The sequence below is a fragment of the Pelodiscus sinensis genome, chromosome 29 (genome assembly GCF_049634645.1).
Source record: "Pelodiscus sinensis isolate JC-2024 chromosome 29, ASM4963464v1, whole genome shotgun sequence".
Lineage (NCBI taxonomy): Eukaryota > Metazoa > Chordata > Testudines > Trionychidae > Pelodiscus > Pelodiscus sinensis.
In genome coordinates, this window is record NC_134739.1 from 8,746,907 (window position 1) to 8,771,764 (window position 24,858).

At 67.2% G+C, this 24,858-nt stretch overlaps 1 protein-coding gene across 2 annotated transcripts; it reads right to left on the bottom strand.

Moving 5' to 3' along the window:
* Window positions 1-358: 358 nt before the first annotated feature.
* Window positions 359-24,452, bottom strand: CNTNAP1 (contactin associated protein 1). Of its 2 annotated transcripts, none has more exons than XM_075911487.1 (24): window positions 24,236-24,452; window positions 20,721-20,822; window positions 20,213-20,406; window positions 19,344-19,491; window positions 18,125-18,328; window positions 16,745-16,929; window positions 16,243-16,386; window positions 14,181-14,442; window positions 12,941-13,090; window positions 12,690-12,861; window positions 11,337-11,443; window positions 11,110-11,229; window positions 10,212-10,415; window positions 8,875-9,031; window positions 8,511-8,638; window positions 8,231-8,398; window positions 5,664-5,882; window positions 4,861-5,100; window positions 4,266-4,493; window positions 3,839-3,966; window positions 3,473-3,566; window positions 2,058-2,288; window positions 1,776-1,823; window positions 359-1,506 (listed from the first exon to the last, which is right to left on the bottom strand). In XM_075911487.1, the coding sequence occupies exons 1-24, from the start codon at window positions 24,312-24,314 to the stop codon at window positions 1,316-1,318; spliced, it is 3,903 nt and encodes a 1,300-aa protein (XP_075767602.1). In that variant the 5' UTR covers window positions 24,315-24,452; the 3' UTR covers window positions 359-1,315. The 2 variants fall into 2 exon arrangements, with proteins under 2 accessions (XP_075767602.1, XP_075767600.1); XM_075911485.1 differs by lacking the exon at window positions 24,236-24,452 and adding an exon at window positions 21,489-21,740.
* Window positions 24,453-24,858: the final 406 nt, after the last annotated feature.

Here is a 24,858-nt window from a genome sequence, read left to right on the forward strand (position 1 = left end):
CCCGGCCGGGAACTCGCCCCACGGGGGCCTAGGTGCACCAGAGGATGGGAGAGTCTCTCTGCTGGGGTTCATGGCGGCTCGCATCCAACTTTGGCCCAGAGCAGATCCTGCTGGGGCAGGGAAGGGGGGGCGGTGTCTGGTTACAGCATTAAGCGGCTGCCCCACTTCTGTTCCATCCAGCCTTGGGACCGCTCCTGTGACGGGGTACTGGGCCCAGCTCTGACACCCCCACCCGCGCCAGCAGGAGCCTGTACCACCGACTGTAGGACGCTGCCCCCTGCTGGCCACAGACCCCCATTTTGCTGCCTGTTTCCCCCCTGCCATTGTGCTGCAAGCAAACCCGAGCCGGGGCGTTGAACTCTGTCATTCTCCTTTATTGCACCTCTGTGTCGGTCAACAAACCGGAGCTGTAAAAAATAAAACACCCGGCCAAGCCAGGCCTGCGGCTCCCTCGGTGCGTTTCTGCCCCAGCGGCAGGCTGGTCGCCGCGGGGCTTGGGCCGCGCGCAGAGACGAGGCGCCCTCCGGCCCGCACCAGGACACGCTCCCGGGGAGCGACCACCCTCCCGTCGTTTTGTTTTTTATACAAACAGAATAAAAACCGTAGTGTGGGCGATTGGCTGGTCAGCAACAAAACCGGTAGAAAGACTCCAAAACTCTGTACCTGATTGGATGAGAGCAGCGCGGGGGGCGGGGACACGTGCGTGCTAGCGAGTGCCATTGCAGGTAGCGGCCGGGGCTCGGGACGCGCTAGGGACCATGCTCCAGTGCTCTATAGTGCACGGGGCAGTGCCCGGCCGTGGCTAAGCGAGCGAACAAGCAGGAAATGCAGCTGCTAGCGTCACTAACTGGACCCGCAGAAGGCCGGGCTGCCCCACCCAGGTTCCCTTGGCACAATCCCGTCTCCTCCAAGGGGAAGCTGCACGGCAGGTTGGGGAGAGGCAACCCCCAGCTGTGCCCCACTCCCCCAGCCTGGGCTGATGGCGTCTCGGGTGGTCACCCCAAAGTGCTGCCGTCCTGGCCCTGGGAGGCAGGAGCCTGGGGGAGGGGGTTTGCTCTGCGTGGCCCCTACCTTGTGGGTGGGGGGGTGACGGCACCAGCGCTGGGCTGGGCGCGATTCCAGGAGGCAGACGCGGGCCCTGCCCATGGGGAGCGCGGCCCTGGGAGCGGCGCGGGCAGGGGAAGGAGCAGGTGCCCCAGCCAGGAGCTGGGTTCTGGCAGTTCTGGGTGGCTTGGCCCTTTGGTCCGGCAGCGCTGGTTCCCCTCCCGGCACAGCGCCTGGGGCATTAACCCCTTCCTTCCCCTGCAGCCGGCGGCTATTCGCTTTTCGCCTCCTCCAGGATCTGGGGCAGGTTCTGCTCCTTGGGCGGGGCCAGGGGCTTGCTGGCGCGGTGGTAGTCCTGCACGGCCTTGGGCTCGTTGGTGAGGTAGGAGCCCTTGTAGCGGTGGTGGTAGAGGTACAGCAGCAGCAGCAGCCCGGCCAGCAGCAGCAGCAAAAAGGCCACAACTATTGGGAAGGAGGAGAAAGCCCTGAGAGGTCTCCCGCCAGCAGCCCCCGGCTCCCTGCTCCTGCCACGGCCCCGAGAGACCCGCCGGGTCGAAAGCCCAGATCCCCGCTCGCGCGCGGCTGTTCCCAGCAAAGGCCCCCAGCCCGTTCCAGGCCCAGCGCTGCCGGAACCGAGCGCCTCCTCGGCTGCGTGAAGGGGGCTGGGTCCCCCACAGGTAGCCCCTTGGGGCCAAGAGAGCCTGGGGCGAGCACGCGGCCGCGTCACTTACAGCCTGTGATGATCCCGAGCCAGCCGTCGTCGTGCACGTGGGGGAACTCTGCAAGAGACGGGGCCGCAGGGTCAGCTCGGGGGGGGAGGGTACCGGCTCCTTGGATGTCACTCTCGGACAGGCTGCTACGTGGGGCATGGCTCAGGCCACTTGCCCCCAGGGCACCCCCCATGCCCCACCTGTAGCCACGGACCAGCCCTTGGCCCACCCCGCTGCCTCACGTTGGGGACGTGATGTGCCACCCGCCAAGAGTGCAACTGAGCGGGGCTGGCCCCTCCCTACCTGTGCCCATGTACCAAGGGTCCATTTCAGGGGGGACGCCCACGATGCTGAGGGGCATGGACCCGCAGTTGGACTCCACCAGCTCCCCCGTGATGCTGTGGAGCGCCAGCCGGCCGCTGGGGCGGAAGATGGCTTTGAGGGGCAGGATGCTGTTGAACTTCACCCCCGAGAGGCAGCCCGAGAAGCCGGGCGTGTTGTGCTTCTGGATCTCCGGGTCGATCACGCCAGTCTCTGCAGGGACATGGACAGGAGGGGGTGAACCGGGGCAAAGCTGGGAGGGGCCAGCCGTCTCCGCAGAGGTGGGGGGCAGGCCACCCTGGCCCCTAAGGCTGGTTAGCGGGTTTCAGCTTCCATGAGCTGGGGATGGGCAAATGGCGCCCAGCTTGTCCATGGTGGCAGGGCAACAGGGCCAGGGCAGGGCAGTTCCCTGGGGGGCAGGGCCGGCGCTGGGGGTACAGCGGGGCAGGGCAGTTCCCTGGGGGGCGGGGCTGGCGCTGGGGGTACAGCGGGGCAGGGCAGTTCCCTGGGGGGCAGGGCCGGCGCTGGGGGTACAGCGGGGCAGGGCAGTTCCCTGGGGGGCAGGGCCGGCGCTGGGGGTACGGCGGGGCAGGGCAGTTCCCTGGGGGGCAGGGCTGGCGCTGAGGGTACAGCGGGGCAGGGCAGTTCCCTGGGGGGCAGGGCAGTTCCCTGGGGGGCAGGGCCGGCACTGGGGGTACAGCAGGGCAGGGCAGTTCCCTGGGGGGCAGGGCAGTTCCCTGGGGGGCAGGGCCGGCGCTGGGGGTACAGCGGGGCAGGGCAGTTCCCTGTGGGGCAGGGCCGGCGCTGAGGGTACAGCGGGGCAGGGCAGTTCCCTGGGGGGCAGGGCCGGCGCTGGGGGTACAGCGGGGCGGGGCAGTTCCCTGGGGGGCAGGGCCGGCGCTGGGGGTACAGCGGGGCGGGGCAGTTCCCTGGGGGGCAGGGCCGGCGCTGGGGGTACAGCGGGGCGGGGCAGTTCCCTGGGGGGCAGGGCCGGCGCTGGGGGTACAGCAGGGCGGGGCAGTTCCCTGGGGGGCAGGGCCGGCACTGGGGGTACAGCAGGGCGGGGCAGTTCCCTGGGGGGCAGGGCAGTTCCCTGGGGGGCAGGGCCGGCGCTGGGGGTACAGCGGGGCAGGGCAGTTCCCTGGGGGGCAGGGCTGGCGCTGGGGGTACAGCGGGGCAGGGCAGTTCCCTGGGGGGCAGGGCCGGCGCTGGGGGTACAGCAGGGCGGGGCAGTTCCCTGGGGGGCAGGGCCAGCGCTGGGGGTACAGTGGGGCGGGGCAGTTCCCTGGGGGGCGGGGCCGGCGCTGGGGGTACAGCGGGGCAGGGCAGTTCCCTGGGGGGCAGGGCCGGCGCTGGGGGTACAGCAGGGCGGGGCAGTTCCCCAGGGCCCTACTTACCCATCACGCGCCCCAGGTACAGGTTCTTGGGTGAGTCCAGCTTCCTGTCCACAAACAAGGAAAACTGCTGCTCCGTGACAGGGAAATAGTCCACCTGGGGTGAGAGCGAGATCCCTGGTCAGCCCCCCAGCCCCGGCCTGCACCCCCAACGCCCTCCAGGGGCAGGGCTCAGGCAGGGGCAGTTCGTTCAGCCACTGACCCTGCATCGGCTCAGCCCATCCTCGTGGGAGCAGATCCAGGGTCCAGCCCCTCGTTTCCCCTCCCCGACGGCGACAGCCGTGCCTGGCACCCCCCTCCCTGGCATCACCTGCCCTGGGAGCAGCCCCCTGCAGGCCAGGCCCAAGCCCCCGGCCCTGCCCGCGGTACCTGGGTGTAGAGCGTGCGGTTGACGCGGGTGATGTTGATGCGATGGGGCCGCCCGTCCGTCACGGGCCGGGTGGTCAGCGGGAAGACGTAGGGGCTGGTGCCCAGCTGGTAGCGCAGCTGCAGGCTCCCTGGCAATGCAAGGACCAGACTGATGAGCAGGAACCAGCCGGGAACAGCCCAAAACCCAGCACTGGGAGGGGCCGGGGCCCGGGGCCTGGATCTCTGGTCAGATACCCCAGTGCCACAGGAAGGGGACCCCAGCTCTGTGTCAAGACCCCGAGAAGGTGGGGAGGGGTTGATGCCAGCCTGAGGCTGTGGGGGAAGGGCCCCTGGCTCCAGCACCTAGCAGGAAGAGTGGAGTAGGGGCCCCGGCTCTGGCCCCAGGAGGGGAGGGTGAGGCAGGGGCCTGAGGGCCCCGGGCTCTCACCGTCGTCCCGGATGAGCACGGCCACGTAGTCCTTGCGGAAGGAGCTGACGTAGAGCAGCACGGCCGGCTTGGCCTCGGTGCGGAAGCTGAGGCTCAGCTCCTCGCCGGTCAGGTTGTAGCCCGGCAGCGGCTGGCTCACGATGCTGGCGAACGCGCGGGCGGCTGTGAGTTCGGCCGACAGGATGCTGTAGCGAATCCAGGTGCCCGGCTCGAAGTAGGCGCCGATGTCTGCGGGGCGGGGGAGGAACAGAGAGAGAGTGAGGGGACCTGATCGGAGTTGGGGGAGCAGCTACGTGCCCTCCCTGGGCCCCAGGACCCTGCCCTGCTCCCTTCAATCCATGGGGCCCCACCCTGCCCCAGACCAAACCTCCGACATGGGAACAGCACGGCCAGCCCCACTGCTGGGCCTCCGGGTCTGAAAGACAGGAGCCCTGGGGCAGCCCCACTCATCCCGGGCTCTGGGCAGGCAGCTCTGGGCAGCACGGTTAACCTTCCAGCTCTGGCAGGCGGCTCTGCCCCCCACCTCCCGGTGCTCCCACAGGCAGCACAGCTGCCCCCAGGCTCTGGCCAGGCGGCCATGGTGCAGCACACTCACCATGGTTGCAGAAGGGCCCGTCGAAGGCGGAGAGGCTGCAGTTGCAGGTGTAGTGGCTGTAGCGCTCCACACAGAGCCCGCTGTTCTGGCAGGGCACCCGCGGGTGCTGGCAGTAGCCGGTGCAGTTCACCCGCACGCCCTGCGTCTCGTTGGCCTTGCCCTCCAGGTCCAGCGTCCGCCCGTTCATGCGCAGCGCCCGCAGGCAGCCCAGGAAGGGGCGCAGCCGGCGCTCAGCCGAGCCTGGCCCGGGGGACAGAGAGCGTCAGGCCTGGGACCAGCCAGACGGGGCAGAGCTGGGGGAGGTCCCAGGGTCAGTGACCCCAAGGCAGGCGCAGCCCCAACTGGCCCTAGCGCTCTGCTGGGAACAAGAGACCCCGATTCTCACCGGGCCAGGGAAATGAGGCACCAGGAGAGGAAGGGACGGGCCCAGCCTCACAGAGGGAGTCAATCACAGAGCTGGGGCTGGACCCCAGGAGTCCTGCTGCCAGTCCACCCGGCTCTAACCACTAGACCCCACCCCCCTCCCTGAGCTAGGACTACACCTGGGCCAGGGGCTGAGCTGGGCTGCTGCTCCCTGACAGGCCCGGCACGGAGTGAGGGAAGCTGCCAGAGCCCTGGGGAGACCGACACTGGACAGGGTGAGGGGACCGATGGTGCAGAAAGGGGGGGGCAAAGCTGGCTACAAACCTGAGCAGAGCACCCCACCCACCGGCTACGGGGCAGCCCAGGGAGGCCCTTGCCCTGGCTCTACACCCGCTGTGCCGGCCACAGGGCTCCTGGGTTCAGGGCAGCCCCGCGCTCACCCACGTAGAGGGGCCTGTCGAACTCCAGCCGGACGAAGCTCTGGGGCGGGGCCTCCCGCATCACCAAGGGCAGCTTGTCCACACGCAGCCGCGCCTGCTTCACGTTCAGCTCGGCCTCCACCTGATGCCACTCGTCGTCGCTGAAGGGGACGGGGGACCTGACCGTCAGGTTCTCGTCCCCGTTCCCGATGTCGTAGGCGAACACCAAGTCTCTGGTGGCTGGGGAAGCAGGGGAGGTCAGCTCTTCGCAGGGGGCTCCCTGCCAGCAGCACCCGCCCCTGGACTGCCATCTGCAACGCCCTCTGTCACCCCACAGCCCCTGCAAGCCCCCCCAGCCACCCTCCGACCACGCTGCCCGTGCCCCTCAGTCCCCCTGCGCTCCCTGCCATCCCCCCGCCAGCTGTACCGGTGCCCCTCAGTCCCCCTGCGCTCCCTGCCATCCCCCCGCCGGCTGTACCGGTGCCCCTCAGTCCCCCTGCGCTCCCTGCCATCCCCCCGCCGGCTGTACCGGTGCCCCTCAGTCCCCCTGCACTGCCTGCCATCCCCCCGCCGGCTGTACCGGTGCCCCTCAATCCCCCCCCACATCCTGCTACTCCCCCGCCGACTGTACCGGTGCCCCTCAGTCCCCCCCCACACCCTGCCATCCCCCCCCCGGCTGTACCGGTGCCCCTCAGTTCCCCCCACACACCCTGCTACTCCCCAGCCAGCTGTACCGGTGCCCCTCAGTCCCCCCCACACCCTGCTACTCCCCCGCCAGCTGTACCGGTGCTCCTCAGTCCCCCCCACACACCCTGCTACTCCCCCGCCAGCTGTACCGGTGCCCCTCCGTCCCCCCCCCCACACCCTGCTACTTCCCCACCAGCTGTACCGGTGCCCCTCAGTCCCCCACACACACCCTGCTACTTCCCCGCCGGCTGTACCGGTGCCCCTCCGTCCTCCCCCACACCCTGCTACTCCCCCGCCAGCTGTACCGGTGCCCCTCCGTCCCCCCCCCCCACACCCTGCTACTTCCCCACCAGCTGTACCGGTGCCCCTCAGTCCCCCACACACACCCTGCTACTTCCCCGCCGGCTGTACCGGTGCCCCTCCGTCCCCCCCCCCACACCCTGCTACTCCCCCGCCGGCTGTACCGGTGCCCCTCCGTCCTCCCCCACACCCTGCTACTCCCCCGCCGGCTGTACCAGTGCCCCTCCATCCCCCCCCCCACACCCTGCTACTCCCCCGCCGGCTGTACCAGTGCCCCTCCGTCCTCCCCCACAGCCTGCTACTCCCCCGCCGGCTGTACCGGTGCCCCTCCGTCCCCCCCCACACCCTGCTACTCCCCCGCCGGCTGTACCGGTGCCCCTCCATCCCCCCCCACACCCTGCTACTCCCCCGCCGGCTGTACCAGTGCCCCTCCATCCCCCCCCCCCACACCCTGCTACTCCCCCGCCGGCTGTACCGGTGCCCCTCAGTCCCCCCCCACACACCCTGCTACTCCCCCGCCGGCTGTACCGGTGCCCCTCCGTCCCCCCCCCACACCCTGCTACTCCCCCGCCGGCTGTACCAGTGCCCCTCCGTCCTCCCCCACACCCTGCTACTCCCCCGCTGGCTGTACCAGTGCCCCTCCGTCCCCCCCCACACCCTGCTACTCCCCTGCCGGCTGTACCGGTGCCCCTCCATCCCCCCCCACACCCTGCTACTCCCCCGCCGGCTGTACCGGTGCCCCTCAGTCCCCCCCCACACACCCTGCTACTCCCCCGCCGGCTGTACTGGTGCCCCTCAGTCCCCCCCCCACACACCCTGCTACTCCCCCGCCGGCTGTACCGGTGCCCCTCCGTCCCCCCCCCACACCCTGCTACTCCCCCGCCGGCTGTACCAGTGCCCCTCCGTCCTCCCCCACACCCTGCTACTCCCCCGCTGGCTGTACCAGTGCCCCTCCGTCCCCCCCCACACCCTGCTACTCCCCCGCCGGCTGTACCAGTGCCCCATAGTCCCCCCCACACACCCTGCTACTCCCCCGCCGGCTGTACCGGTGCCCCTCAGTCCCCCCCCACACACCCTGCTACTCCCCCGCCGGCTGTACTGGTGCCCCTCAGTTCCCCCCACAAACCCTGCTACTCCCCCGCCGGCTGTACCGGTGCCCCTCAGTTCCCCCCACAAACCCTGCTACTCCCCCGCCGGCTGTACCGGTGCCCCTCAGTTCCCCCCACACACCCTGCTACTCCCCCGCCGGCTGTACCGGTGCCCCTCAGTTCCCCCCACAAACCCTGCTACTCCCCCGCCGGCTGTACCGCTGCCCCTCAGTCCCCCCCCACACACCCTGCTACTCCCCCGCCGGCTGTATCGGTGCCCCTCAGTTCCCCCCTCACCTCCTGCCATTCCCCCTGGCCACCCTCCAACAGGGTCTGCTGGTCCCGTTCTGTCCCCTGTGCCATCACCCCACTGGTGCCCCTCTGTCCCGCTCTCCGCCACACAGGCCCCCCTCCGACAGCTCTGCCGGTGCCCCTCACTCCCCTCACAGCCTCCCCGCTCCGGCCCAGTTCCGGGAGCTCCTGCGAACCCCCGGCCCCCCGCCCGGCCCCTACTGTTGAGCTCGATGCGGACGTAGTTCTTGCAGCCCGAGTTCTCCAGGAAGACCCCGGACAGGGCGGTGGTGCGGAAGTAGAAGGAGATGTCCAGGCTGTGGTTGGCCTGGAAGGTGGGGAACACGAGGGAGGCGCCTTTGTGGAAGGAGACGGTGTTCCAGGTGTTCCCTGAAAGAGACCGGGGAGGGTGAACCCGGCCCTGCAGAGCCCACGGGGGGGGGGGGGGGGGGGGACCCTGCAATGGCCCCAGCTGTGTCCCCCCCACCCCCAGGGCACTCACGGTCTCCATAGCAACGCAGCGGCCCCAGCAGGAACTGGGCCTCGGAGTGGGAGCGGTTGGTGTCTCCCACCACGACCTGGGTGACGGGCAGGTGGTCCACAAAGTTCAGCAGCCCCTTGTCCGTCCTCCTGGAGCCGGAGCCAGGGGGCGAAAGAGCCGGTGTCAGAGAGGTCCCAGCTGAGTGCCCCCCACTGCCCCAAGCCTGCTCCTCCTGCACCCACCAGCACCCCTTACTGCTGCCTGCTTGGCCCCCGCCCCGGCTGCTGTGCCCCCGCTGGCCACCCCCCGACTTCTCCAGACCCCATCCCTGCAGCCCCCCCCCACCTGTGCGGCCCCAGCCCCCCCTCCGCGCTGCCCGGCTCACCAGTGGGCGTGGTCGGCGTCGCAGTTGCAGAAGAACTTGGGGTCGGCGCAGTTCTTGTCCAGGCCGCAGGCGCAGCGCTGGACGCCCGGCGAGGAGCCCCCCCAGTAGTAATGGCGCTGGTCGTGCCGGCCCATCCAGAAGCTGAAGGGCAGCCCAGCTGGAGTGGGAGACAGACCATGGGGGGGGGGGGTGACAACGCAGTCGGGGTTCCCCCGCTCCTGCACCCCCGTAGCAGCAAGAACAGACTCCGCCAGCCAGTAGAACAGAGGGGGTTTATTGCTGCTCCAGGATACAGCACAGCACAGATGGAATCTGGTTCCAGGGCAGGCCTAGGATGCCTCAGCCCCCCTTGAGATGGGGGAGACTGGGCCCCTAAATCCCAGCCTCCTGCTTAGGCTGCTTCCTCCATGATCCAGAAACTGCCCAACTTCCAGCCCTGCCCCCCAGCCAGGGCTGCCCTCCGCCTTCCTCCCTTCGTTCCTCTCCCTGGGAGGTAACCGGTCGAACAGGTTACCTACCTGACCCATCAGCTACTCGGCTGGGCCGTGGTGCAGCCAGTGGGGGTCACCCACAGCCCAAGCCTAGCAACCAGCAAGGTACCAACCCTACATCACAGGGGGGCTGAGCTGGGTTACGTGGATGGGGGAACGAGCCCCAGTCACCCGGCAGCCCAGGGGCCTAGACGGCACCTGCCCACACAGGAGATGCAGAAGGGGTGGGCAGGGACCATGAGACTCACCTGACACTACCCCTCCACTGCCAGGGCAGGGCCAGGCCCTGCTGCTCTCCCCATTATTGCCGGGGGCAGGGCAGGACCCCCTGTTCCCCCCATCACTGCCAGGGGCAGGGCAGGACCCCCTGTTCCCCCCATCACTGCCGGGGGCAGGGCAGGACTCCCTGTTCCCCCCATCGCTGCCGGGGGCAGGGCAGGACTCCCTGTTCCCCCCATCACTGCCAGGGGCAGGGCAGGACTCCCTGTTCCCCCCATCACTGCCAGGGGCAGGGCAGGACCCCCTGTTCCCCCCATCACTGCCAGGGGCAGGGCAGGACTCCCTGTTCCCCCCATCACTGCCAGGGGCAGGGCAGGACTCCCTGTTCCCCCCATCACTGCCGGGGGCAGGGCAGGACCCCCTGTTCCCCCCATCACTGCCAGGGGCAGGGCAGGACCCCCTGTTCCCCCCATCACTGCCAGGGCAGGGTCCTCAGAGTTCTCCCCACCAGTGGCAGCACTCCTGAAGGACCCCCCCATTTCTTGGGGTAGGGCAGCACCCCCCTAGTTGCACCCGAGAGGCAGGGCAGTGTCCTCCCCCCCGCCGGCCTTGGCCTGAAGCACTCACAGGGCGTGTTGAGCAGGCGGGAGCTGTAGCAGGAGAACTCCAGGTGCTGCTCACAGTACTCCGAGCCATTGGCCAGAGCCGCCACCTCTGCCCACGAGGCGTTCCAGTACTCCACCGCGCCCAGGAAGGGCTGGTCCAGGCTGGAGCCCGTCACCCGCGTGGCGTAGTACCGGTTGTGCCGCACGACGGTCCAGCCCCGATCCTCTGGGGCCCGCAGAGGGAGAAAGGACGGAGTCAGAGCGAGAACAGCTTGGGAGCTCCCGGCACCTCCCTCCGGCTTCACTCGGGTGTGGGGGCAGCCCTGGGGTCCAACCCCCTTCCGTCCCAATTGGGGCTCAGCCCTGGCTGCTCGGGGGGCCCCTCTGCAGGCAGGGGGCAGTCGCTCTCAGGCCCAGTTCCAGGATGGACACGGTGCTGAGACCCCACACACACACTGCATGTAGGGATGGCTTCCGGTCACCATGGCCAGGGGTGGAGTCGGAGCGGAGGCCTGGGTCCTATTTCCCCTGCTCCCCAGAGCCACCGATCCCCTGCTGGGGCTCAGATGGGAGCCAGCACCCCCTAGAGTCGTGGGGTCCAACACACGAGCCAGGAGGCACATGTGGCTATTTGGCCGGTTGAGTGTGGCTAGTTCGCCACTAGAATGGCTGCTGCTTCGGAACTGGTTGGACACCACGGCCCCAGAAGGAAAAGGCCCCCCTGTACCATTCCCTGCCCCAGACCAGAGGGGAGCCAGCACCCCCTCGAGGGAAAAGGCCCCATTCCCTGCTGCCCCAAGCCAGCCAGTCCTCTGCCCTAGGCTGGCTAGGAGTTGGCAGGTAATAGAGGGGAAAAGCCCCTGGCCCCATTCCCAGGCCTTGCCAGACCCTTGGCTGTCTCCCCTTCCCCACCCAGCTACCTCGCATGTCACAGTAGACCGTGAAGGGTTTGAGGGGCCCGCTGCCGTCAGGGTCAATGGTGAAGTTCCCGGAGGTTTTCCCGCTGAGCCAATACGCATCACACGACTCTCTGTAAAGAGCTGGAAGGGCCAAAGCCAGAGGCTGGGATGAGCCTCGCGAGCTGGGCAGGGCCCGGCCGCTGGGGCTAGGAACCCGCCGTGCCCCCTCCCGGCCCCGCAGAGCTCACGTTTGTGACAGGTCTTTCCCTTGTAGCCCGTCAGGTCGCAGATGCAGGTGAAGTCGTCCCAGGACTGCAGGCAGCGGCCATCGTGCTCGCACAGGTTGGGGGTGCACCTGGCGGGGACAGAGATGCCGCTGAGGATGGCAGTGAGGGGATGCCGGTGGGGAGGGGAGAGCAGGGTTGGCAGCCAGCTGGCCCAGGGCGCTGGCCGTGACTCCAGCCATCGGCAAAGCTGCCCAGGCCAACCCCTTCTCCGACCCAGCACAGCCAGACCCTGCCTCCAACCTGACGGCTCCGCCCCAGGGCAAAGCATGATCAGAGCTGCTATTAATTACAGCAGCGCTGCCCAGACCCAGCTGAAACCAGGGCCCCATGGGGCCGGGCGCTACCCAGACCCAGCTGAAACCAGGGCCCCGTGGGGCCGGGCGCTGCCCAGACCCAGCTGAAACCAGGGCCCCGTGGGGCCGGGCGCTGCCCAGACCCAGCTGAAACCAGGGTCCTGTGGGGCCGGGCGCTACCCAGACCCAGCTGAGCTCAGGGTCCTGTGGGGCCGGGCGCTACCCAGACCCAGCTGAAACCAGGGCCCCGTGGGGCCGGGCACTACCCAGACCCAGCTGAGCTCAGGGTCCTGTGGGGCCGGGCGCTACCCAGACCCAGCTGAAACCAGGGTCCTGTGGGGCCGGGCGCTACCCAGACCCAGCTGAAACCAGGGTCCTGTGGGGCCGGGCGCTACCCAGACCCAGCTGAGCTCAGGGCCCCGTGGGGCCAGGCGCTACCCAGACCCAGCTGAGCTCAGGGTCCTGTGGGGCCGGGCGCTACCCAGACCCAGCTGAAACCAGGGTCCTTTGGGGCCGGGCGCTACCCAGACCCAGCTGAAACCAGGGTCCTGTGGGGCCGGGCGCTACCCAGACCCAGCTGAGCTCAGGGCCCCGTGGGGCCAGGCGCTACCCAGACCCAGCTGAGCTCAGGGCCCCGTGGGGCCGGGCGCTGCCCAGACCCAGCTGAGATCAGGGCCCCATGGGGCCAGGCGCTGCCCAGACCCAGCTGAAACCAGGGCCCCGTGGGGCCGGGCGCTACCCAGACCCAGCTGAGCTCAGGGCCCCGTGGGGCCGGGCGCTGCCCAGACCCAGCTGAGCTCAGGGCCCCGTGGGGCCGGGCGCTGCCCAGACCCAGCTGAGATCAGGGCCCCGTGGGGCCGGGCGCTACCCAGACCCAGCTGAGCTCAGGGCCCCGTGGGGCCGGGCGCTGCCCAGACCCAGCTGAGCTCAGGGCCCCGTGGGGGCCGGGCACTGCCCAGACCCAGCTGGGATTGGGGCAAACCCCCAGCCCTGTTCAGGCCCTGAGCAGCCAGGCGCGTACCTGTCGGTGATGCCGCACATGTCGAAGAGCACGTTGGAGTAATTCCCCAGCCGCTGGTATCTCAGCAGCTCCAGGTCTATGGGCTGGGTGTCCACGCTGATGCTCTGCAGGCAGCCGTGGAAGGCCGTTTGGTTGGAGAAGCAGCCGGTGATGGCGGCGGGTTTGGGGCAGCCTAGAAGACACAAGGGGGTTGGGGTGGGGTGAGTGCCGCCTGCCCCGCAGCCTGTTCCCCTCCGGCCGGGGCTGCGCACCTCCAAAAAAGTACTGGGTCCCCGTGCGCAGCTGGAAGGGATGGGCCACCCGGAACTCGGCCCCGTCGTTGTCGTCGATGGTGATCACGGCCGAGCCGTCCCGCGCCACCAGCTCCACCGTGTGCCAGAAGCCGTCGTTCAGCCGGTACCCTGGACGGGGGCAAAGCAGGTGCGAGTGGGACCACGGGCTGCTGGTTCCCATCCCCGCCTGCACCCCCGTGGCGAGACAAGACCCCCAGCAAGCAGCTGAGGGGAGACAGGACCCGCCAGCCCCCCAGCTCCTCGTCCCTCAGCCCCCTTGTTGGCCACGTAACCAAGCGCAATGGGGCACGGGTGCCCGGCCAGGAGGCACCAAGAGGGGAACTGATATTTGGGCCTCGCAGAGGAAGATCCCACACTGGGCCCCGGTGGGAAGAGGAGGCTGCCAAATTCAAAGGCATATGCTGACCAGCGGGGAAGGGGGGAGGAGAGGGGGAGTCATCGGGGTCATGGCGAATTCCCAATCCCTGCCTGGCTGTTTCCCTTGAAGCTCTGTGTAACAGCGTGTCGGGGTCCCCACCCCTACCCCCCGTCTTCAGCAAGATGCGACTCTGCCAGTAGAACAGAGGGTTTGTTGCTGCTCTGAGATACAGCCCAGCATCGGACCGATGCAGGCACAAGAGGATAGGCCGGCAGCCCTAGTCCCCATGGGGGAAGGGGTTACAGGCCCCTGAACCCCCCTACACTGGTTAGTCTGCTTCCTCCAGGCTTCCCCACACTCTGACGGCCCCTTCTCCAAACCCCCCTTCCTTTGCTCAGACCCCTTCCCTGGTCAGGTGAGAACCGGTTGGGCCATTGTCTACATGACATGACGGCCCTCAGGGGCTGCCACCCCCCTGCGGGGCAGTGCTTACAGACACAGGCCCCTAGGGGTCACCCACAGCCCAAGCATAGCGACCAGTGAATTCCCAATCAGCGTGGACAGCCCCCTCCCCCCACTACATTACACTCTGCTCCGGGAGATCCTCTGTGAGCACGTGGGCGGCCAGGAGAGATGCAGGTGCCACCCAGCTGATGGGCAGAGCGCCCGTAGTGCCCCCAGCTGACAGCGTGTGTGTGTGTGTGTGTGTGTGTGTGTGTGTGTATGGGTGGTGCACATCGGCACATGCCTTGGTGCACATGGCAAAATTTATTCCACACGATTGGGAGAAAAAAAATAAATCAGAGGTTCACACTGGAGCAGACCCGGGAAGCTAAGAACCTGCAGCGAACTCCAGCTTCTTGCGGTTGGGCTGGGCAATGGAGACGTTGACCTGGCCATTGCTCAGCACCATCTCCAGGGAGCCCAGGTGCTCGGCGAAGCCGGTGTAGAGCAGCAGCCCCACCGCGTCCCAGGAGCGGAACTTGAAGCTGACGGACAGGCGGTTCCGGCGCGGGATGCCCGGCACCTGCAGGTAGTTGTTGATTTCGGCGAAGGTGATGGGCGTGTAGGGCTGGTCCTGGCAGTAGTGCCTGAGGTGGCCCTGGGAAGAACCACAGGAGAGCAGGTCAGAGCCTTGGATCCCGAGCGCTGCCGCCTCCCTCTTGCTGCCTTGGCCCCCAGGGACCACGGCAGGGCCTGGAGCCTCTGGGCCTCTCTGCATCCCACTGGCCACGGCAGGGAGCTGCCACGGGGGCAGGCAGGTCTGTGACAGAGGCTCCCCTGCCTGTTGAGTGGAAGGGGAGACTCCCAGGGCAGTCCTGGCCTGAGCGGGCTCCTGCCAGCTCTGGGCGGGGTGCAGGGAGAGTGGGCACCTCCAGCTGAGGCCTGACACTGCCCCATGACACCGAGCTGCGCATGGGGTTACCAGCATCAGCCCCACCCAAGGGAAGCATGTGGCATAGGGAAGGCACGGAGGGGTCCGAGGCCTGACCTGGGGGTCAGGCAGGGTCCTCCCCTCGGCGCACATGCAGTGCCCCCTTTCCCCAGGGGCCCCCGCTGCCCTCTTAGCCCACCTTGGATTTGGGGCATGAGGAGGACTGCAGAGAATCCTGCAAACACGACTGAGCATTCAGCAAACAACCTGCAGCTTCATTGGGCTTGTTCCCAAGAGCCACTGGACCACTTGGTGCCCTCTGATCTCCATCGCACACAGGCAGGAGGGTCAGAGCAAGACCCGGGGAACATCCCTACAAACCCCCCCAGGCCCTCTGGCGTGCATGTCAGTCTGGGGCCCATCACCCGAGTGTAGGGAATGATTTGAGTTAATTGTTCATTTACTGTGGGCTGCTGTGATTAATTACCACGTCATGCTAGACAGACTCACTAGAAGTTACAGAGAGTTAAACTGTAGGCTGACAGAAGCAGAAGATGGATCCGTGTGTGTGTCGGAGATAGCTAAGCAAGCGACGCTGAAATGCAAGACTGAGGGTTTTCGCTCAGCTATTTTTGGCCTCGGCACTAAGGAATGGCAACGCTGACAGAAGTAAGAGAGCAAAGAAGAACCCGCTGCTCTAAGATTAGGGGCAAAGAGGGACCAAGGGGTAAAACTGAAAAAATTAGCTGGAAGTTTAGTTGCAAGTCACAGAAACGTTGTGCGTCTCTAACCTGCGTCTTCACCGCGGGACATGGGCCGTGCGCCCGGGCTAGTGAGAATAAAGAGAAGCTCCTCGACCCATGGAAATCGGGGGGCTGTAGGTGGTTAGGGCACAGCAGAGCGATAAGGAAAGAGGGGGGGAGGCCCATGGACATGCGCAGAAGGAAGGTGTGGGCAGAATCACATTGCAAACTGGGGGTGCCCAGAGCAGGGAAATTGAGCTTCCATAAGGACTTCAGCAGGGCCGATCCCTAGAGCCCCTTCGCCCCTTGACACTGGCCACTGGCGCATGGCTAGATCTAGGCGCTGTCTCTGCTGGGATGCTCAGCGCGCTGTTGGTAACTCTGTTGGGGACTGTCTGTGCTCTGGGCTCTGGTTTCAGCCAGGCAGAGGCAGCTCTGCTGGACTGGAGGCTGGCGCTGCGGAGCCCAACCCTCCATAGTGTTGAAATCAAACCCACAGCTCCAGGAGGCGGCTCCATTGGAGGCCCCGGCTCGGAGCTCCCACCCGTCTCTGGGTGACGGCAGCCCACGGCCCCAGGCCCTGGACGACCTCGTACTATTGAGCAGGAGCTGGAGCAGACTACTCCTGGCTTCCGGCCAGCTACCCCCACCGCGGAGCTCGGGTCACTGTGGCAGCCAGAGCCTGTGCGCCCAGCACAGCATCCGCCCACATGCACCCCCTCTGCACCCCAGGGTCTCCCTCCCTTTGCCTGGGGTTCCCCCACCCAGCTGCCCGCACCCCAACCTCGAAGCGGACGTTGGGTGCTCTCCTGCGGGCCAGGTCGGCGATGTGGACCCCGTTGAAGAAGATGTTCTCCACGCAGCCCCGGAAGTTCTGCCGATAGACCACGCTCCGGTTCTTCTGGTTGATCACGCCGCCGAAGAACAGCTGCGGGGAGCCAGAGGGGTTGGGCTGAGTCTGGGGGCACTGCTGGGAGCTCTGAACCATTGGGGCCCGGGCTGCGTCCCCCTGGGCTCCCGGGGGTAGGGGTATCCTGCTCTACCCCCTCCAGACGGAGACCCCGCAGGTCTCAGCTCAGAAGATACCGCACGGCACAGCCTGAGACCACTGGGCCCTGCTGCTCGCGGCTCTCCGCACAGCGATAGGATAGGCCGCTGCTGAGGGACCAGGCAGAGCTGAGCTGGGCTTTCCCCTCCAGCGCTGTACCCAGCCAGGCCGCCCCAAGGGGCAAGCCCCTCGTCCTGCCGTGCCCCCGACCGGCCCCGCAGGGACGGATAGTCTCTACCTCGGTGTCCAAATCCAGCTGCTCGAAATCCCCGTTGCAGCGGAAGCGTTTGACCTCCCCGTCCAGGCTCAAGTTGACGTGGCGGCCGTGGCGTTCGAGGCGCAGCAAGTGCCAGTGCTGGTCGTCGAGGAGGCTGCCCACCGTCACCGTCGTGTGCCCCTCGGTCGAGTGCAGCGGGCTGCTGCCTGGGGAGGGTGGCCAGTCACCCCACGGACAGGGATGGGCTCCAGGCCTGCCCTGTGCCACTCAGGGGTCATCCCAATGTATGGACCAGCCCCGGCCCACAGCCTGACCCCAATCCTCTCCATAGTACAGACCAGCCGACCCACCGCCCTGGTCCCCACCAGCCCCGGCCCACGGCCTGACCCCAATCCTCTCCATAGTACAGACCAGCCGACCCACCGCCCTGGTCCTCACCAGCCCCGGCCCACGGCCTGACCCCAATCCTCTCCATAGTACAGACCAGCCGACCCACCGCCCTGGTCCTCACCAGCCCCGGCCCACGGCTTGACCCCAATCCTCTCCATAGTACAGACCAGCCGACCCACCGCCCTGGTCCTCACCAGCCTCAGCCCACGGCCTGACCCCAATCCTCTCCATAGTACAGACCAGCCGACCCACCACCCTGGTCCTCACCAGCCCCGGCCCGCGGCCCGACCCCAATCCTCTCCATAGTACAGACCAGCCGACCCACCGCCCTGGTCCTCACCAGCCCCGGCCCGCGGCCCGACCCCAATCCTCTCCATAGTACAGACCAGCTGACCCACCGCCGTGGTCCTCACCAGCCCCGGCCCACGGCTTGACCCCAATCCTCTCCACAGTACAGACCAGCCGACCCACCGCCCTGGTTCTCACCAGCCCCGGCCCACGGCCTGACCCCAATCCTCTCCATAGTACAGACCAGCCGACCCACCGCCCTGGTCCTCACCAGCCCCGGCCCACGGCCTGACCCCAATCCTCTCCATAGTACAGACCAGCCGACCCACCGCCGTGGTCCTCACCAGTCCCAGCCCACGGCCTGGCCCCAATCCTCTCATGACCCACGCACAGCCCCCATCCTCCACCCAGTATGGACCAGTCCCGGCACACTGCCTGACCCCCATAACCCCAGTCCTCCACCCAGTACAGACCAGCCACACACCCCTATTTCACTGCCAGACACCCCAATAATCTTCTCCCCAGTACAAACCAGTCCCTGATCACCCCCATCTTGCCCCCCAGCCATGCCCCTCCCCAGAGTGCAGAGCAGCCCCTGCCAATCTTCTCCCTCCGCATACTGCGCAGCTCTAACCCCCCCATCCACTGCCCAAGTCCCCCATCCCCAGCATCCCTCCCTAGCCCAGAGCAGCTTTGCAGCACCCCAACCAGGCCCAGTCTCACCTAAGCTGATGTGCAGCACCAGCTGGGCCTGTTTCAGCTCCAAAGTGACATAGTCCCCCTGCGAGCCCTCGCCGTGCATTAGCAGCCCGTCCCGCTCCACCGTCTTGAAGTTGAAGGCGAAGATGTCCTGGACGGTGCGGACGGATTTGCCGCGGAAGCGGTAGGAGATCGCATCGTCCCCGTCGAAGTACAGCATGTCAGACCCTGGGGGACAAAGCCTGTAAGCTGAGCACTTGGGCGGTTACCCAGGAGAGATTCAAATGCTGCCCTGCTGATTAGCTGAGCACCCACAGCTTGACAGCAGCACAGGTTTCTACTGGTGGTGCATATCTGCACAGGCCTTGGTGCACCGAACAAAATTTATTCTGCACATGAATGGAAAAAAATAGCGGGAACATTGGAGGAGAGCCAGTATCACCCGGGGCACTGGCCAAACCTGTGTGCACCCCTCTGCGTGGCCCCTCCCCACTGAGAGCCAGGGCCTGGCCTGACCCAGAAGAGGCTTCTTAAGCCAGAGGGGTGCAGCTGGCCACAGAGGGTGTGGGGAAGCTGCAGTCACAGCCCTGTCCCTGCATTCGCACCCAGCAGAAGGAGGGAGAGTCTCCAGGCCAGGGGGCCAGGAGCGGGGGCACCCAGATGCCCAGAAGGGGCTGAGAAGCCCACAAGCGAAAGGGGAGCGAATAGGTTTGAGAGAAGGGGGGTGTTTCGAAGACACTGGCGAAGGTGAGTTATTTTAGGGACTCAGAGGGAAGCGGGGGTCAGAAGCCCACCCGCCCATCCTGGGGTGGCCCCTGTCTATGGCTCTCCAGGACTATTCTGGTCACCAGATTTGTTTCAAACTAAAAAAATTAAAGGGAAACTACACTGTGGGGGGTCGGGCACAGCAGGGAGCGGATGGGGAAGCCAGGGGGAGGACGGGGAGCAGGTCTCCAGTGGGGAGGGCTGGAGGCAGGGGGGTGTTGGGCAGGACTGGGAGGGGGCAGAGCTGAATTCTTGGGGAGCTGGGCGGGCTTCAAATCAGCTGGGACTGAAGGGGGCTTGGGGCTCCGTGCTGCACAGGGAAAAGGGACCCGGTGCCCCGCTAAGCCAGGCCCATTGCTCAGAGCCTTCATGCTCTCCATGAAAAGCCCAAGAGCCCCTCACCACAGCATCAGGCCTGCCTCCCCCTCCCGTTAGCGCAAAGGGCTCCCCTGGAGCACCAGGAGCCCAGCTCACTCACGGTAGGGGCAGCCGTAGAGGCCCACGCGCAGGCCGATCTTGCCCCGGGGGTTCCAGGCCTTGGGGATGATGCGGATGTAGCGGGCCAGGATGGGGTAGTGCAGGTCATGGCGCACCACGCCGCTCTCGTTCACGTTCCCAAAGAACGTCTGGCGGAGAAACAGCCCCTGTCAAACCAGCCCCCGTGGCCGCGCCCCTCCCCCCAGCCCGAGCCGCCTTCAGACAGGGCCCAGTGCTGTCTCTCAGATCAGTGGTCAGCCATCAGCCATAGGGGATGCTCTCTTCCACCCATTCCCCTTTGAGCCTTATCCTGCGGCGTGGAGTTCCACAGGCCAACACGACTGATGGGAGCGTTTCCCTTGGAAGCAGTTCTGAATGTCCCCCGGTCAGCGGCTGTCCTCTCCTTCGTGTGTCATGGGGAAGGAAAGCCAACAGCTCCCACTCCCTTAGACAGGCGCGATTTCATAGATGGGGATGAGGAAACCTTTGGGGGCAGGGACTGCTGACCGACAGAAAAATCGGTCGGGGGGCCACACCCAAGAGAGAAGCAAAACCAAAAAACCACCTCAACCCCACTGACGTGGCCCCGGGCTGAGGAAAAAGACACTCCCCACACCAGGGGGCCCCAGGATAGTGGCTTTTGTGTGCTGCAGTCCCATGGGGCGGCGGCAGAGGGGCTAGAACGCCAGCAGCAGGTCCCCAATGCTATGGGGGGGGAGCCCCGAACCTCGGGGGCCGGCCCCAGGCAAGCGGAGGGCTGCATCCGGCCCCAGGGCCGTTCCACACCCCGGCCATAGACTTTTGTCCCCTGCCCTGGGAGCTGTGTGCAGGAGGGAGCCAGGCAGGATGTCGGCAGCCGTGGGTTCTTACCCAGTTACTCCCGAGCTGGAAGAAGGGTCGCCAGCTGCTGGGGTGGTCCCCATACAGCACGATGTAGCGCGTCACCCAGTCGTACGTGTTGTACGTCCCCTGCGTGGCCACCGCGTTGATCTTGTGCTTCTGCATCAGGTCGATCTGGAGCCAGGGCTGCTTGTCATAGGGGTCTGGAGACCAGCCGCTGCTGCCTGCGCCGGGGGGCGTGGTTAGAGCCCGGTGTCCCCCACGGCGCTGGCCCCTTTCCAGACCCTGCACGGCTCAGCCCTGGGGTCAGAGGTGCCCGAGGGCAGCAGGGTAAATGCTCTCCAGGCTGCTCCAGGGTCTGGCTCCGCCCTCCGGGACCCACTGACCTCCCCCCCCTCGGCGCTGCTTTGGGGAATTCAGGGAGCCTCCCTCCTGCGCCAGCCCCATGAGCACCCAGACCCCCCCCAGCACCGGCCTGGTGTTTGGGGAAGGCTCTCGGGGGCCCAGCGCTCCGCGGGCCTGGGCAGGCAGGACTCACTGTGCAGCCGGGCGAAGCTGGCCGAGTACAAGATGTTGTAGCGGGAGGAGGCGCCGATGGATGAGGAGTACAGGGGCGCGACCAGCTCATCGTAACAGTGCGCTGCAGGGAAGAAGCTGCATTGAAGCCACTTTGCCCGGCCTCACCCAACTCTAGCCTGGCCCCTCTGCCTCTCCCCAGCTGCCAGAGCCCTGCAGCCCCTGGGACTGACCATCTGTCCAATAGCAGGACCCCACCCCTCCACTCCCCTCCCCTCCCTCGGCCCCTCTTCTAGGGACAGGCTGGATCCCCGGGCACGAGGGGGCCAATTAACTCCTTTAACCAGCCCCCGGAGCGCTTGAGACAGGAACCATGGACGGTCTCGCACCCCCCACAGCTGCCTCTCGCTGCGATGCCGCCCACCGCCTCCCCGGGGACCGCTCGGCCAGTGTGTGCGCAGGGTCAGAGCAGAGTCACACTCCCAGGGCACCGGGGGAGGGGGAGGGGCTGGCCTGTGCGATGCTCCCATCCAGCCCCCAGTTCACCAGCATCCCCAGCCCCTTCAGGTCCTTGTGTTGTGCCCTCCCCCCCCCCCCCCCCCTCCCGCAGGCCCTGGGGACATGGAGCAGACTGGCCCCCCGCAAAGCCCTGGCAGCATTTGGCCTGAGGGGGGGGGGGGGGAATACAAGGAACCAGGGACACATGTGGATGAGCCAGCCTCTGCGCACCCCTCCTCCTGCTGCTACCCCAGAGCCCCCCGCCCCACCTGTGCCACCCCCGTGTTCTCACAGCGAGTTCTAGACGCTGCTGGTTCCTGGGCACCTGGCGGCGATGGGGAGGCTGTGCCGCCAACGCCCGGCTCTGGGGCTTATTCCTGGGGCAGCCGGCAAGGCAGGAAGGTGCCTGCTGGGGCCATGTGGCACGAGGCAGCCCCTGGCCCCTGCCCCAGAGCGCAGCTGCTGGCGCTACAGATGCTCAGGAAGGGTCTGCCCTGGCCGAGGCTCAGCCGGGGAGTCTCTCCACTGGGCTCCGGGTGGCGCGGCATGGCTCCCTGGAGCAGCAGGGCTTCCCTCTGCTCTCCGCCACTCTCTTTTCCCCTCCCACTGCAGAGTGCAGACACGCCCTGCAGGCTCGGCCACTGCCTGCACCAGCCACACACGCTCTGGGGGGACCTTGGCTCGGGGAGGGAGTGAAGCTGTTCCCCCTGTGTCAGCCAAGTACCCCACACACTCCCAAGGGGCTAGGCCTGGGGATGGGGGGGGGGGGTCTGGGATGCTGCTGGGGCCAGTAGGGGAGAGCACAGGGCTGGCTGGGGTTACGCATCTCTCCATTGGGAGACTCCATATGGGGCCAGTGGCGGCGCATCCCCGGCTGGCTCCACACACAGGCTGCTGCTCAGGCTGCGCCCACGGGGCACCCGCTGGGTGAGCCTCTTTCTCCCCCTCTCCTGCATCCCAGCAGATGGCCGCCCCCTGCCACAGCCCATCAGCTGAGCCAGGAGCTACCGGGGGGCAGCAGGAGCTGTGCTCCCCTCCTCCATTTCCCAGCACTTCGGGGATCCCTCTGCCCACTCTGTTCTCTTTGCGGGGAGGGGCCAGGCTGGGCTGGGGCACAGACAGCAGCAGGGGCAGTTACCCGTGAGACCCCAGGGCCCCCCATAGACTTGGGGCAGGTGGCCAGTTGAGATGTGACATGGAGAACTGGTTAACTGGCCCCTGGGCGGCTTCTCCCAGCGAGCCCCAAACCAGCCCCACTGCCCTCTGCAGAGCCCCCTTGCGGCGGTCACAGGGCCCCAGCCATGGGACACCCAGCTAGTGAGGCCACACCTGTCTCTCAGGCTGTGGCAAAGCAGGCATCCCTGGTGGGGCTGAAAGTTCCCCCCCATACCCCAGATGCCCTCCTGGCAGGGCCGGCTTTAGGCCGATTCGCCCAATTCCCCCCAAATCGGGCCCCGCGCCCTAAAGCCAGAGGGCCCCGTGCCCTAAACCTGGAAGTGTGCCGGGCATGCTGCGGGAGGAGGAGCGCGGCGGCTTCTGTGCACCAAGGGAGGGGGAGTTGGCCCGCGGGTTTGGCTGGAAGGCGGGACTCTGCGCTGTAGCTGGGGATTTAAAGGGGCTGTGAGTTGTTTGTTTATGTGCTGGGTTTTTTTTTGTTTTTTTTTTGGCTCAACCAAAATTTGGTTCGAATTGAGCCCCGCACTTCCTAAAGCCGGCCCTGCCTCCTGGGATCCCCAACTGCCCCCCAGCATCCCAGGCCATCAGCAGAGCCCCTTCCTAGGGTTCAGCGCAGCCCCCAAGAGGGGCAGAGCAGGCGGCAGAGGCAGCATGGCAAGGCGGGAGGAACGCAAAGGGGCCGCCCCACCTCACCCTGCAGCCCCAAGCCAGAAGGGGCCGCTGCCAGAACCACGCCCAGGGCCAGATCCTGCCACACGCTCAGCGCTCAGCAGCTTTGCACTCACGGCCCTGGGCAGCATCAGCCTCTGCGGAGACCTGGGCCAGAGCTGAGCCAGCTCCTCTGGGGATACCCCCCACGCCTGTAGTGCTGGGCACCGGGCTGGGAACTAGCATGAAGCCAAAGCCCCTCCAGGGTCCTGCCCTGATGTGGCAGGTACCCGAAGGAGAGAAATCCAGGCTCCCCCAGCCACCCTGTGGTCTCAGCATCCCTCCTCATCCCTTCTCCTTCCATTAGAGGGCCACAGAAACAGCGTCCTTGCCCCAGCCTGGGGCAGCCCAGGCACCCGGCCCACGGCCCACGCCTTGAGAATGGCGAGCGCCAGGAGACTGTCCTGCTTCCGGGATCTTGCCCCGGGGGAAGAGAGGGGGGTTCGTAGCACCCTCCACCTGCAGCAAAAGTAGCGTCTATGGGGCTGCCTTCATAGCAGTGGCCCTGACAGCTGCCCTGTGCCCCCTGCAGCCCCACGCCGGCCTGCATGGCAATGACTCGCCCCAGGCTCCACACAGCACGGAGTCACGACGCCTGGGCACAGCGAGGGCCAGAATTCCTCCTCAGCATGGCCCCCCCCTCCGTCCCTATGCCCCTCAGCACTGCTCCGCTCCCAGGGGTGCTTTTTTGCAGACACGGCTGCTCTGCTGGGGCCAGTGGAGAAGACGGGGGCAAGGGCTGGGCACCCCCAGGTGGGCTGCCAGGGGCTCTGGCTGGGCTGCAGCGGGGGCGAGCTGGTCTCTGGCTGCCAATCCCGGCTGGTCACAGGACTGCAGTGAGCTGCAGTGAGGTGGGCCCCCACCGCTCTGCACCCACCAGGCAGGGCTGGATCCACGGGACAGGACCCACGGCTCGCAGCACCCCCACAGTGGAGTAAAGGGCCCGGGGCAGGGCTCCTGGGGTCTCCTCCTGACCTTGCCACCACTTGGCCAGGTGACCTTGGGAAAGTCGCGTTCCCCTCGCCGTGCCTCAGTTTCCCCGTGTCTCCAGTCCGGGGCGGTGGGGGGCGCTCCCCGGGCAGGGAGGCCGGAGCCGGGCGCCGCTGCGGTACCTCGCCCCGCATTGCGGAGCCGGGCAGAGGCCGCGGGACTTACGTGTCGGGCAGCTGCGCTCCAGGGGCGGCTGGCTGCCGGCGCAGGCTGCGAGCAGCAGGCAGAGCAGGCGGGTGGCCATGCTGGCGGGGAGCGCTCGGAGACGGCGGCTCGACCCGGGGCGCGCGCAGCCCCCGCTGCAGCCCAGCCCGACTCGGCTCCTGCCGCAGCTGCTGCTCCGGGTGCTGATGCTGCACGCGCCGAGCCCGGGCCCCGCGCGTGCTCCGCTCGGCGGCAGCGTCTGCGGCGGGACGGGCGGGGAGCCCGGAGGAGCGCACGTGGGAGGGGGGCACAGGCCAGAGGGTGGGGGCACAGAGTGGGGGGCACAGGTCAGGGAGTGGGGGCACAGAGCGGGGATGGGGGTACAGAGTGGGCATAGGGGTGCAGAGCAGAGCCAATGGGGGCACAGAGTGGGGATGGGGGCACAGAGTGGGTATAGGGATGCAGAGCAGAGCCAATGGGGGCACAGAGTGGGGATGGGGGCGAGGGGATGGGGGTACAGAGTGGGCATAGGGGTGCAGAACAGAGCCAATGGGGGCACAGAGTGGGAGATGGGGGCACAGAGTGGGTATAGGGGTGCAGAGCAGAGCCAATGGGGGCACAGAGTGGGGATGGGGGCACAGAGT